The sequence below is a fragment of the Podarcis melisellensis genome, assembly GCF_964234715.1.
Source record: "Podarcis melisellensis genome assembly, chromosome: 1".
NCBI lineage: Eukaryota > Metazoa > Chordata > Lepidosauria > Squamata > Lacertidae > Podarcis > Podarcis melisellensis.
Window position 1 is genome coordinate 43,958,663 of NC_138528.1, and position 15,396 is coordinate 43,974,058.

General features: G+C 42.0%; 1 protein-coding gene across 1 annotated transcript in view; it reads right to left on the bottom strand.

The window, feature by feature from the left end:
* LOC309357609 (cytosolic phospholipase A2 epsilon-like) overlaps positions 1-10,497 on the bottom strand; it is a 55,073-nt gene extending 44,576 nt beyond the window's left edge. Inside the window, exons 1-2 of the mRNA XM_081889920.1 lie at positions 10,391-10,497; positions 10,027-10,059 (exon numbers count right to left, since the gene is read on the bottom strand). Of these exons, the coding sequence (XP_081746046.1) occupies positions 10,027-10,059; positions 10,391-10,417 (60 nt within the window). The 5' untranslated portion in view covers positions 10,418-10,497. The remainder of the gene's footprint in view (positions 1-10,026; positions 10,060-10,390) is intronic.
* Between the last annotated feature and the right edge of the window lie 4,899 nt (positions 10,498-15,396).

The window sequence follows — 15,396 nt, forward strand, 5'->3', positions numbered from 1 at the left end:
AGTAAAGGGCCAAGGGAGCCGACCAAAGAGCCAACCAAAGCTTAAAGCATTCGCAGATGACCTAGTTTTGACCCTACAGGAGCCAGAGTCTAGTACGAAAAGGGCATTACAACTGATTCAGGAGTTTGGTCGGGTGGCGGGATTTAAACTAAACAAGCATAAAACTAAGGTGTTGGGGGAAAACTTGACAGTTACAGAGTCAGAAAGGTTTCAGAAAGAGACAGAGCTAAATGTGGTTTAAAAAGTAAAATACCTAGGGGTAAACATAACAGCAAAAAACCTGAGTTTGATTAAGGATAACTATGAGAAATGTTGGTTAGAAATTAAGAGAGATCTAGAAAGCTGGACAAGACTGAAACTTTCCTTGTTAGGCCGAATCGCCGCTATAAAGATGAATGTACTGCCAAAAATGTTGTTTTTGTTTCAAACTTTACAGATTGTGGACAAAATGGAGTGTTTTCGGAAGTGGCAGAGAGATATTTCCAAATTTGTCTGGCAGGGCAAAAAGCCCAGAATTAAGTTTAAAATACTAACTGATGCGAAAGAAAGAGGGGGCTTTGCCCTGCCAGACTTAAGGCTGTACTATGAAGCAGCAGCTTTCTGCTGCCTTAAAGACTGGCTGCTTCTTGAGGACACTGATGTATTAGATTTGGAAGGTTTTGACAATGTTTTTGGTTGGCATGCATATTTATGGTATGACAAGGTTAAAATTAACAAGATCTTTAAGAACCATATTGTCAGAAAAGCACTGTTTAATGTCTGGACAAAATACAAAGACTTATTGGAAAATAAAACTCCAAGGTGGCTTTCACCATTGGAAGCCAAGGCCCAGTAAAGACTTAATATGGAGGCCAAGTGGCCGAAATACTGGGAAATATTAGAAAAAGATGGAGATAATTGGAAATTGCAGAGTCAGGAGAAAGTGAAGGACAAAGTGCGGGATTGGTTACACTATGCTCAGATTAGAGAAGTTTTTAAACATGACAAAAAGCTAGGATTCCAGGTGGAAAAATCGAAGCTAGAAACGGAATTACTAGAACCAAAGACCAAGGTATTATCAAGAATGTATAACTTGCTGTTAAAATGGAATACACAAGATGAAACGGTTAAATCGGCTATGATAAAGTGGGCACAGGATATTGGATATAACATCATGTTTGAGGACTGGGAGGGGTTGTGGACAACTGGGTTGAATTTTACTGCATGTAATGCTTTGAAAGAAAATGTTATGAAAATGATATATAGATGGTATATGACCCCAGTCAAACTTGCAAAAATGTACCACTTGCCTGATAATAAATGTTGGAAATGTAAGGAGGGAGAAGGAACATTCTTTCACCTCTGGTGGACTTGCCCTAGAGTGAAGGCTTTCTGGGAAATGATATATAATGAGCTGAAAAAGGTATTTAAGTATACCTTCCCTAAGAAACCAGAGGCCTTTCTGCTGGGCATTGTCGACCAGAAGGTGCTAAGGAAGGATCGAACCCTCTTTATGTATGCAACAACAGCAGCAAGGATACTTGTAGCCAAGCATTGGAAAACTCAAGATCTACCCACACTGGAAGAATGGCAGACGCAACTGATAGACTACATGGAACTGGCGGAGATGACTGGCAGAATCCGAGACCTGGGAGAGGAGACGATAGAAGAAGACTGGAGGAAATTCAAGATCTATTTACAAAAATATTGTAAACTGTATGAATGTTAAGAAGGATGCTAGAGTATAAACAACTGGGCACCATTAAGCTAGAGGAAGTGAATTATGAAGATAAGTTAAACTTTAAGAAAATATTAATATTTGGAAGTTCTAAGTTATATTCAATGTGTTAAGATTTGAGCCAAAAGATATTTAAAATTTGAGATATAACATTGGAAAATTAGTTAATAAGAATAGAAACAAGGGGATAAATTTGCTGGACAAAGTTTCATAGACAAGAACGCAGGAGCGGGAGGTGTGAGGGAGTCCAAAGAAGTTAAGAAAATTAAGTTAAGAGATGTGATATTGTGATATTGTTTTGTTTTTTGGCACTGTAATTAAAGAAAACCGCTAATAAATATATATTTTTAAAAAAAACAAAGAGCCAACCAAAGTTGTTGAGCTTTCTTTAGGATTGAAGTTTTTGAGCCATTTTTAGGAGTTGTTGAGGGTTTTTTAGGATTTTACCCCAGGAAATAAACTGCCACAGGGGCCGGATTAAACCAACTGGTGTGCCGGATTAGGCCCCCGAAACGGACTTTGGACGTGCCTGGGCTTATGAGAGGCTTCTCATCAGCAGTCCCCCAACCTGGTGCAACAGGCAGAGATACACTGGACTGAACTTGCAAGGAATAAATGTTTTAATTTCAAGGCATTGGAGTCCTGGACTTGGATGGACTACAGTGGACAGGATGCTGCTACAGTTGTGTTTTTAGTACCATTTATTTAATTATTTAAATATAAAGGTAAAGGTAAAGGGACCCCTGACCATTAGGTCCAGTCGTGGCCGACTCTGGGGTTGCGGCACTCATCTCGCTTTATTGGCCGAGGGAGCCGGCGTGCAGCTTCCGGGTCATGTGGCCAGCATGACTAAGCCGCTTCTGGAGAACCAGAGCAGCGCACGGAAATGCTGTTTACCTTCCCGCCGGAGCGGTACCTATTTATCTACTTGCACTTTGACATGCTTTCGAACTGCTAGGTTGGCAGGAGGAGGGACCGAGCAACGGGAGTTCACCCCGTCACGGGGATTCAAACTGCTGATCTTCTGATCGGCAAGTCCTAGGCTCTGTGATATAACCCACAGCGCCACCCACGTCTCTATTTAAATATACTGAACCACAAATTAGGTCCAAAAGAAACTGGAAGCATCACACAGAAAACGTTATTCAAAGTTTAATCACTAAAAACTACTTTATAATTGAACTTGGCAAGATAGCAGCATATGCAAAAAAAAAAGTAAGTAAAATGAAGATGACTATGATGACCCATTTAGGCCATTCATACCCACAAAGAAGTGCTTACATGTGTGCACATGAGCACTGGGCATGCTCCAGTCAAAATAATGCACATGCGCAATGGTTATCTCAAATGTACAAGCCGTAATTTAAATGCAAAATGAATGTGACTTAAGTTGCCAAATTAGATGGAAGCTGGCTTGAGGGAAAGCACATCAAACCATAGTATCTCTCAAGCAGCTATGGGATAGATATGGATTGTGGCCAATTTCATTTGTACACGACTTCAGGCATTAGCATTGAGAGAACACTGGAGCCAAAGTGAACAATAATGTTTACCAGTCTTAAAGGAAGCATGCAACATCTGTGTAGGAGATTGCATTGCACTTTATATTGTCATAATGTAAATTATTATAATCACAATATACCGTGCCTTGTGAAAACACAGACTGAAAATGCAATTTAATAGATCATTTCAAAGAGCTTCCATTTCTAAACCAGTAACTGCATTAGTCTCTTCAGTAAAAACAAGAAGGATTCTATCTAATGTAGCACTAAATTAAAGTCACTTTGCACTATTCTTCTTCCACTGGCAAAATATTGTTGTGCAAGAGAAGGTGAAACATGGCATAATGAGTTCCTGCTAGTGCAAGTGTTGCATTCAATCCCTCTGCTGTGCAACATTAAAACTCACCCATCTGCTTGTGCAAGTACTTTTGCTGTACTGGATAAGAAATATTGGATATAGCTCAGAGTCTTGTGGTACTCTGAAGGATTTTGATCTTATCTTTTGTAGTCTAGAGCCCAGTTAATCAGAGTTTCAGGTGTGTATACACACAGAGAGAGAGACATATGGTTTAGAGAGGAGGGGTGTAAAAAGTGAGGTCAGAGGAAAATTAAGTACAGTGGACACTCAGCTTGCGAACGTGATCCATACAGGATGCACGTTTGCAACCCACAGCGTTCACTACCTGCAGCGATGCATCTGCGCACGCGTGGGTTGCGATTCAATGCTTCTGCGCATAACCTGTTCCGGTACTTCCGGGTTTAGCGACCTGAAGCGTCTGTAACCCAAGGTATGACTGTATGATGATAAATTGCATTACTAACAATGGCCATTCAGAAAACAGTTGTTGGTGATAACACAGCCAATCATCATCAACAAAAACGACAACAACAGCATTGTAGAATTAGATTAAGAATAAGAGTAAAAATAATAAGAAGAATTTTTAGACAAACTGTTCAAGCCTCTTGTTGAATTGCCATTGTTAACTGTGAATTACCACTGCTAATAACTTAATCATCACCATCTATGCCTTCTGCATTTCATTTTCCTTTGACCTCACTGTTTTCAGCCTCCCAGCAGCCATACATAACATGTACACAACACTTTGTGTCAGTTGTAACTTTGCTGAGGAATAGGCAGTGGTATCATTTGCACTTACTACACAGGCTTGCATTCCTTTAACCAAGTGCCCTCCAGATGTTTTGGTCTACAACTCCCATCAATCCCACCCCACATGGCTATATAGAGTGACATCTTGTCAAGTCAAATGAAAAGTTATGAGAGAGAGAGAGAGAGTCCTGAAGTTCTTTCCCCAAGGCTTTTGAGAAGCCGGAAACACTAGTCATTCTTATAAAACCCTAGCCGTACAACAGCCCTCAATTATAACCAGACACCTATTTCTGGTTATAATCAAAAAATAAAACAGCACATAAGTAAGATTCTGAAGCTCAGAATTTTGACATTTGGGAACTCATAACGTTCACCTCAACAACAACAACAACAACAACAACAACAAAAGGTGGGTGGCAGGACCCCCAGAAAATTTCTTTGGATTTGATTTGAGCTAATTCAAATTCTAAGTCATTCTCAGTTTTTTAAGAAGCAGCTTGGTTTATTTTCCAGCCACTCCAAAGCGATATAGACAATCCAACAAATGGTCTTAAAACTAAACCTTCTTGTTTAGTTTAATCTTGAATTTATCCAAAAGCACTCCTCCCCCCACAACACTTAATGGTGCCTTGATACCATATTTAGTTTAAAGTAACATGCTTCCATCTCTGTGCAAATTGGTACACCAGGAAGAAACAAGCCCACAAAACCATACATTATGTCTTCCTCAATTTATGGTAGGCCTGCACAACTTGTGAAACATCAAGCAAATGCAATCTATCAGATATTTATAGCAATGCTGTAGATGCCCAGTAAACATTCTAAAGTCTGCAAAGAACACAAATCAGGTGATTTGCAGGCTCGCTACAAGAGACTGAATTGGACCTTTAATGCCCAACATTGTTGAATCCCTGAGTTACCTTAGGCAATGTCTTTCCCTGTGTGATCCCACAAGGCTTTTAAGATCTACCAATGAGGCCCTGCATGCTGAAAACATTGGTATGAATGGAGATGACAATTGTTTAATTTGGGAGGCCCATTCCAGCATCTTCAGAATTTAAAGTGCCATGGTTAGACTTGCAGCTAGGCAAGATTCACATAGAGGCATCCTTTGCATAAAGCAGCGGTGAGAAACCTGCAGTTCTCCATTCTCCAGTCCCAAAACATCTGGAGGGCCGAGTTTGCCTATGCCTGAGTTAGGCTATCCATGTCCAGATAGGGACAATGCTGGGCCACCAGCTGAAACTGATGGAAGGCACTCAGGGTACCTTGCAGCTTTGAGATCACATCACAGCACATCTTGAGGAGTTTGCATGTGGGCTGGCATCTAATGCAGAGTAGGCTTAGACTTGATTGGATTCAATATTTTTCTACCCTTACCAAAAACCTATTTCAGTTCCATCTCCTAGGAAACATTCATATATGAAGCAGGCTGGTCCCAAAGAAACCGCATTACTACTACTATACAGTGGTACCTCGGGTTAAGTACATAATTCGTTCCGGAGGTCCATTCTTAACCTGAAACTGTTCTTAACCTGAAGCACCACTTTAGCTAATGGGTCCTCCTTCTCCCGCCGCGCCACTAGAGCACGATTTCTGTTCTTATCCTGAAGCAAAGTTCTTAACCTGAAGCACTATTTCTGGGTTAGTGGAGTGTGTAACCTGAAGCGTATGTAACCTGAAGCGTATGTAACCTGAGGTACCACTGTATTATGATATTAGTTAGGGGTGTGCATCGGTTCTGTGTGAGTGTTAAATAAAACAAATTGGGGGGATTGACGTGGAAGCATGGTGTCAACAGCCCTCCTACACTGGGGCCAAACAAAGTCTCATGACACCTTGTTTCTGAAATTTTTCATACCTTGTATCTATGTGTCCCTATAAATTGCTATGTTTCTCTGAGGTCATGAGCTATTCAAGACTGAGGTTGTCCAAAATGTTGCCTACAGAGCACTGTAGAGCTCTGGATTTGTTTGTTTGTTTGTTTGTTTGTTTGTTTTTAAAGCACAGCAGCAGAGGATATTTTTAAAAGTTACAAGTTTAATTTAATTTTAGAAAAATCTACATTCTACATCAGGGATCAGCAAACCTTTTCAGCAGGGGGCCAGTCCACTGTCCCTCTGACCTTGTGGGGGGCCGGACTATAATCTGAAGGGGGGAAATGAACAAATTCTTGTGCCCCACAAATAACCCAGAGATGCATTTGAAATAAAAGGACACATTCAACTCATGTAAAAACATGCTGATTCCCAGACCATCCGTGGGCCAGACTTAGAAGGCGATTGGGCCAGATCCGGCCCACAGGCCTTAATTTGCCTACCCATGTTCTACATTAATAAACAAACAAACCCAACGTTCTTCAAAACTCTGCAGGAAGCATTCTCAACAGCCTCACACTAAAATGCATATCAGAGGCCCGTAAAGGTCTAGGCATGTAAGGCCTATTGAAGGACATAAATAACCACCAGAAAAAGGCTGGTGTGAAGATGCAAAGTTTAAACAAATGTACAAGCAAGAATGCACACCACTCAGCATCCTCCTATTAGCTATGAAGTAAGAAAGAGACCACTATCTGCTCCCCCCCCCCAATAAAACATGATGGGGGAAAGTAATATTTTACTTTCCCCACAAAAAGTCACAGAACCTATCTGTCTGCAATTTTGCTGGATTAATGCACTCTGAAGCTAATCCTGTGCCAGTAAATTTCATCCACTTTTACCAAAAGAGGAAAAAGTTATAGCTGTTTTTAGATTCCCCGTTATAGTGAATGGAGAATCACAGAACTTCGTTTTGTACAAATCAGCTTGAAAACTGCAACACAGATCAAAACAGAGAGCTCAAAGCAATTCAGAAATTGATTGGATTAAAAAACAACAACCCTGAAACAAATACATGGTGAATCTTGGAGTCTATGAACACCCTTAATATTAATTTGGCAATCTGTCTATGCCTATATGTTCCATTATGGTGTACTTTCTGTCAATCCCCCTGCCCCCTATGATTACAAGGGGGAAAGCAGTTATAAGCCTAATGACCCCCAATACTCTCACAAGTCCCCATTGCTATTTTTGCAGGCCCCTCTTTTAGAATTGGGTTCTAAATCACATGGGGACCCTTTCTGAGTAGAGTAGGTTCACCAATGGAGATGTTCAGTCCCCAATACTTGGGGAGCTGCAAGAATGACGCTGTCCAGGGAGGCACGTCCACCAACTCATGCCTGCTCTCCCTCCTGTGAGATGGTCATGGGAGGGCAGAGGAGAACACAATAGGCCTCATATCAGTAATAATCCCATTCTTGCTGAATATTGTGATATTTCCATCACTACAGAGGACTTCAATATGGCCAGAATCATCAGGGATTTACAACAGCTGTTCAGGCAAACAGAAGTGGTACAGAATGGCCGCTTACCATCCTCCCAGTGCATGGTGGTTGTGGCCTGACGTGGTGTCTCCTTTTTCCCCAGACACGCCACGCTACCTTAGCTGTTTTTCCCTGTCCTCCTTGACCGCAGCGGATGCTCACGGGTTCCCGCCAAACCCATCCATTCAAAGGGGCCAATCTGCCCCGGGGGTGGGATGGGGAGTGGACCTGAGGGAGGCAAGATTCCCTTGGGTCCATCCTCCATCTATTTGCCCAGCCAACCCCTCAGCACAGCATCCAATCAGCCAGGAGCATCACCCACCCTTTCTTTAATAGTTTATTACTGCTCTAAAATTTTGCTTTTCAGCTAGGAGGGCTTTGCTGTGGTCTTTTGACAGTTGCTGTATTCGGAGCCGGGAATGAATTTTCCCTGCTTTGCAGGTTTTGCCTTCCCCTTAGCGCTAGTCACAACTTTGGCGGTTTAGGACTTGGGCGGAATCCTATAGTCTCTCATCCAATTCGGGTGCAGTGAAATGGTGACTCACCCAGCCCCTGTTCTCTGTGGCAGTGATAACAGGGTACCCTGTTAGAAGGGTCTGGTGGAGAGTCTCTGTCCCAAGAGCCACTTAGTAGGGCTAGCGGGCCATAGAGCTTCCCTCAGCATTTGGAGGCCATCTGCATAAACCTGCATTTTGTGATGGATTCACCCCCAAATAGACCCTGTCATGCCTCAGCCCCCCAGCAGGGGTGGGGTTGAGGGATATGTGCCCAATACCTATGCCAAGGCTTCCTACATCTGAAATCAATAAAGTTGTAGCCATTTTGAATCTCAGACAGTTGTCGTGTCCATTCATTTCCCACTCAGTAGTTAGGCACGCCGGGTGGGGGACTCTGCGGCTGGGCACACAAATAATTCTGAATTTTGTCCATCTTCACTGTAATAACTAAAGCAGGTGTGTTGCAACCTACACAAGGCATTATCACCACACTCTTGAGTCTCTGATACAGGGATGGAGAACCTGCAGCCTTCTAGATATTGCTGGACTACAACTCACATCATCATTAACCATGCTGGCTGGGGATGATGGGACCTAGAGTCCAATATCTGGAGGACTCAGTGCTTTTTTTTTTCAGGGGGTACTCAAGGGTACGCAATACCGCCACCTCTTTTTTTGTTGTTAAAAAGTGTGGCACTTACTATAACAGCCTCATGGTGAGGACCGGCACCTATTTTTCTAGAAAAAAAACACTGAGGACCAAAGATTAGCCACCACTATTAGAGCATCTCCCAATTCTCAGAGAAAGAGGGGTAGCTCAGTTGTTTTCAACACTGGTAGCCATTCATCAGTGCAAAAACATACATGTTCAAAGAAATAATAGGAAGTAACACGCCAATTAATGTACAGTGGTGCCCCGCAAGACGAATGCCTCGCAAGACGGAAAACTCGCTAGACGAAAGAGTTTTTCCGTTTTGGAGGTGCTTCGCAAAACGAATTTCCTATGGGCTTGCTTTGCAAGACGAAAATGTCTTGCGAGTTCCTGCGAGGTTTTTTCCTTTCCCCCCCCTTTTTCTAAGCCGCTAAGCCACTTATCCGCTAAGCCGCTAAAAGCCGCTAATAGCGCTAATCCGCTAAGCCGTCAATGGGCTTGCTTCGCAAGACGAAAAAACCACTAGACGAAGAGACTCGCAGAACGGATTCTTTTCGTCTTGCGAGGCACCACTGTATCCCATATTGCTATTCTTTATTGCTATTATTGCAATTCTTTATTGATTTTATTCTTGCAACTTTGATACAGCACTGGGGAGGATTATTGGGGGGGATGGGATTCAGTACATCTCCCAATATAAAAAGATAAGTTCTGAAAGGCCTTTTCCATATAATTTTTACAGTCGCACTATAGCCTGCTTTTCATGTGTAAAACCCGCTGAATGAAAAGCTGCTCTCATTTGAGACAAACTATCTGGCATCCTTGGAGTTCCGAATTTTTTTTAATCTAATATTCTCAGGATAAATCCTGAATGCCCCTAAACAGAAAACATTGTATAGAACCTTATATACTAACATACAACCGTATTTCCATGAATCAAATTGAGAAAGGAACAAAGAGGAGGAGGAATAAATCTGTAATGAGAGACATTTTGAAAATGGAACAGTTCCCAAGAACAAAGTAAGAATCTGAGTGTGCTGGTACAGGATGATGAAAATTATAAGATCTGGTGAACCACCACAACAATCAGCATTTATCCATGTATACACTGTATTTGCGATTGAAATTATGGCACATTTTCATCCTAACATCCACTCCCCTGACACACATCATAACATTTCATACATACCGGTCTTGCCAAATTTCGATTATTTGCTAAGCCCTAAAGAAAGAAAGAAAAATAGATTAAAAATAGCCACTCGGTGTTGTTACAAGTTCCACCTACATGCATAAATACTTCACAGCTCTCCTACCAGAGTGGTTTGCTTAATTGTTTGTAAGGTGTCTCAGTCGCTCTCAGGCTATATGTACCAAAGGGAATCAAACCAAAAGGGCAGAGATGAAAGGCAACTCTTTCAATCAAGTACAGCACCTGTGGATTTGTCAAGTTGCTCAAACATGTTCTACCTACATTTGAAAGTACTCATAACGAGCTTCAGAACGGGCTTCCTACAAGCCCAGGCTGTTTGGCTTGATTTGCAAAGTTTTCTTACCTCATGTGAACTTGAATTAGCCCCCATCGTGGTATCTGCTGCATATGATCCAGTTGCTCGAAGTGGTGCTTGAGTGATAAAGTTCACAGCTGACAGTGCCTCCTGTGTGAAGTAGATGAGCAGGTGACTCATGACCCCACCCCTTTCTGAATTCCAAGGAATGAAAATAGCTCCCTCCCTATTTCCTTCAGTATCTTGAAGCCAGTCATTTGAGTTAATTGATGCTGAAGGTCCCCGTGTTGTGGTGGAGGTGACTTAAGTGGCTATAGGTCATTGTGGCCATACAACTTAGTTGATGAGAACATCCATTTAACTATTCAGCCTGAGTAATGAGCTCTCAAAGTCTAGGAAAGTTACGCTGTTTAAATGAAGCTATGTGAATCTACCTGGAGATGAAGCAGCTTGAGGTGAAGGACCTTTTTGTGGGAACCCATTACAAAGATGGTGGTTGTATCCCTGTATCTTTTCCCCTGGACGTCTCAGCATCTGGAGAATGGGGAACCCTTAAATGTGCAAATAAATGTTTGGAAAATTATTTAAGTAAAGGCAAAGAGGAAAGATTGTTGATGGCCACTCTATGATCTTCCTCCACTGAAAAATGCAGGTGTTTGACTGACGTAGCCATTAATCTGCATAACAAGACTTAACCAATAAAGATTTTATAGAAGATTGAGAAAGAGAATACTCCCATATTTGGGGGTGTTGATGAAAATATGATGAGGACATAGACAAGGCTTGGAGTTGGGCAACACAATCATCTACTTCCCCACTACAGAGATTCAAAGCTTGCCCAAAGTCTTAATGGCCAAAATATGAGGCCTTTTGGGTTGAAGAGTGTGTATAAAATATCAGTAAGCGTTTAGCCAACATGTACATAGACCTAGTCAGCTGAAATTAATACAGCTCTAGAATCACTTATCTTGTTCTGAATTGTGTCCAGTTTGTGGCACACCAGTCTGGTCTACAAAAACGTTCATATTGCAGGAAACCATATAATAGCACCATGATGAACCAGGGAACATCATTCCCCTCCAGGTATAAAATGATGGTCATGTTTGTTCCAGTGGACTTTTCCAGCTGATGGAATGGATCTCTTCTGAAACGGATTATGTTTGAAAACCAAGGTACCACTGTATATCCTAGGAGCACCTCCATCATACAGTTATACCAGGATGGGACTGAAGTACAGCACCTGCATGTTTAGGAAACCTCAAAAATTGTTGAACTTTTTAAAGGAAAACCCAAAAGTTGTTGATCTTTTTCAGTAAAAGCTACAAGAATTTTTGAGCTTTTTGGGACATTTGCTGGATTCTAAAAAAATAATAATCCAGGACGCCATTTTTGGAAGTGAATTCCAGGAAAATCAGGATGTATGGCCATCATCCCTGAGCATTGGCCATGCTGGCTATGGAAGTTGTAGTCTGAATATCTGAATGGCACCATGTTGGCTATTCCTGAAATATATTACCCAGGAAGGATAGCTCCTTCTTTCTATTTATGCACTACCAAGCTTTTGCAACACAGTTAAAAGTGAGAATTACTTCATAGCAGCTAGAAGCAGCTTAACATATGCAAATAATTGCTTGAGGCCACCTTAGGCTCATGTGTCAACTTGTTTTATTTCAGTTGAATTTCTGTGCCTTGCCCATTTGTTCCCTGAACACAGCAACTAATAATAAACGTACTTACATGGAAGGAAATCCCATTGACTATAGTGTACCAGTCTCAAGTTGGAAAGTTGGAAATTTTCCATTATTAATCCAGAATCTTCCACTATTAATACAGAATCTTCATTTTAGTTTCTTTTTATAGATAAGATCAACCACCAAATAAGAATCTCACCATACTCTAAATAGCAAGCAACCTCAAAGCACGAGAAATTTATTCTGATCTTCAAATAACTGGAGGGGGTGTTGAGATTCTGAGGTCCCCAGAGGGGTGCCCCAAAACACTCATTTTCAGACACTTCCCTATGCTAGGGAAGATTTCAAACCTATTCTAGGGAGGGGGAGGCAGAGCATGAAATTAACCTGTAAATTTTTGGTACTAAAAAGAAGTAAAACTGGATTTTTTTTAAGTATACAAAGCTTAGAAGTACAGTGGTACCTCGGATTAAGTACATAATTTGTTCCGGAGGTCCATTCTTAACCTGAAACTATTCTTAAACTGAAGCAACACTTTAACTAAAGGGGCCTCCCGCTGCTGCCGCGCCACCAGAGCACAATTTCTGTTCTCATCCTGAAGCAAAGTTCTTAATCTGAGGTAATATTTCTGGGTTAGCGGAGTCTGTAACCTGAAGCATATATAACCTGAAGCGTATGTAACCCGAGGTACTACTGTACACAGAGATAAAGAGGTAAGAGCCAGGAAACTATCAAATTAGATAATAAGGCAGGGTTAGCTTGCCCTTCACAAGGAAGAACCAGTTCCTGGTTGGTACAGGCAAGGCTAGCCTTACTATGAGCCACAATGAGCTTCATGGCTCTGATGGCAGATTGGGAGAGGTGTCAGTTTGTTGGTCCCTATCAGCCATATGTCACCATGGCTACATCTTCACAGCTGCTGCTGCTTTTGTCAAGTGGAGCCCTTGCCCCATGTCTCACTGCGGGGAAGAGGCTCTTCCTTACAGCGAGGCATTGTGGGTCCCAAAGACCCCATTGCTGTATGTTGTGCATAGTTGTCTGTGGAAAAATGCAAATGCACGGGAACCTACTCACATGTAGAGGCTCTGTGTTATCAGGATACCCATGCAACCTCACCTCTCAGGCATGTAGAAGGCCTACCTGTGAGTAGTGCTCAGGAGTTCAAATACCACTGCTGACAACCACACATGGCATGTAGTTGTTGCAGAAAGAAGAATCTGGTGGCAGAGCTGGGGCTAAAAGCACAGATCTGCTCCACGGTCAACAAAGATATGCTCTAGCTGAGAGTAAGGCATGACTAGGGCTAGAGAATTCTCAATACCACCACCAAGCCACAGCTCTCAGCATTATCTGGAGGAAGCCATGACAGTTAAACTGGTAAAATACAATATGCATTAGTGTAGCTATCAACTATCTGGCTCACATGGATTGCAATCCAACATGTTTATTCATAGATGCTCAAGCACTGTGTGTGCTGCTGAGCCTGTACTTTTCCTTCCCTGACTAAAGGTCTCTTTCGCCCAAGTAAAACATCCACATGCACAGTTGGGAACATTAGTTTGTTATAATGGTAGTAAGGGGAAAGGTAAAGGACCCCTGGATGGTTACATGCAGTCAAATGGGGTTGTGGCAGTCATCTTGCTTCAGGCCAAGGGAGCCAGTGTTTGTCTATAGACAGCTTTCCAGGTTATGTGGCCAGCATGACTAAACCGCTTCTGGCTCAATGGAAACATAGTGACAGAAACCAGAGCACATGGAAATGCCATCTACCTTCGCGCCACAGTGGTAACTATTTATCTACTCATGCTGGTATGCTTTCGAACTGCTAGGTTGGGAGGAGCTGGGACAGAGCAATGGGAGCTCACCCCATTGCATGGATTCAAACCGCTGACCTTCTGATCGGCAAGCCCAAGAGCCTCTGTGGTTTAGACCACAGCACTACCCGTATCCCCCTAATGGTAGTAGGAACTGTAGGTCTGTGAGGAGGAAACTACATTGCCCATGGTCTTTAGCAAAGAGTTGGATCTTAGATTTGTTATCATATATAGTTAAACTAGCACAATAAATGCCAAAAGCTAGTAAGTGATTCTGGTATATTCTGAAGCATGAAAGCAATCCAGCATAATGGCCCTACCGTGGTAAAGAAAGTATTGCAGAGGACAATTTAAGGGAGTGGGACTCTATAACATAGCAGTCAGAAGCCAGGCTGCTTTTTTAAAAAAAATGGACCAAAGATTATAAAGACTGAAATATAGCCCTGTCTGGTTTTAAAGATACAAAGCAAAAGCATGCCTTTAAAAAACTATTGTTACAGTGGTTCCTCGGGTTACAGATGCTTCAGGTTACAGACGCTTCAGGTTACAGACTCCGCTAACCCAGAAATAGTACCTCGGGTTAAGAACTTTGCTTCAGAATGTGAACAGAAATCGTGCGGCGGTGGCACAGCAGCAGAGGGAGGCCTCATTAGCTAAAGTGGTACCTCAGGTTAAGAACAGTTTCAGGTTAAGAACGGACCTCCAGAACGAATTAAGTTCTTAACCCGAGGTACCACTGTACTGTTGTTAGTAGCATCAGTAGTTGCACATCAGGTGTGGTATGACCAAAGTGTAGATTCCTATAAAATGTGTATAATTTTGGGGGGGAATAGACTGGGGTGGGGGGCTCAATAAAATGCTACTGCTATCACCTTTTGAGGGCAAAACAATGGTGACAGCACCGCACATACACCTAGCATAAGAGGGAGAAAAAAGAAAAGGCATTTTTAATGGGAGGAGGACAATTTTTAATTTAAAAATATATTAAAGGTAAGGTAAGTGTGTGTGTGTTACACACACACATGCACTGACTCTTCCCAAAAAAATCTGAAGCACACACACACACACGGATTTTGCCATTCTTGAATAGGGCGGCAAAACTAGGATGACCATTTCCTTTTACATTCAGTTTCTTACATGTGCATGTACATCATTTTATTACTCAGTGCTTGATGACTTTACCTGAAAGTGTGTACTGACAACTGAAAAGCATTGTGGGTTACGTGATGTGACTGTTTTACCTGTTGTGTTAAGTTTGTTATGGCTCATTCACAAATGCAACCAGTTGCTCAATTAGGACACATTTGCAACATACATTTAACACATATTTAAACCACGTGGCTTCCCCCAAGGAATCCTGGGAACAATAGTTTAACCCTAACAGGCACACCTCCCAGCACCCATAGCAAACTCAGTTCCCCAGGATTCCCAGGATTATTTGGGAGAAACCATGTGGTTTAAATATATGGTAAGGCTGTGTACTATACAGTGGTACCTCAGGTTAAGAACTTAATTCATTCTGGAGGTCTGTACTTAACCTGAAACTGTT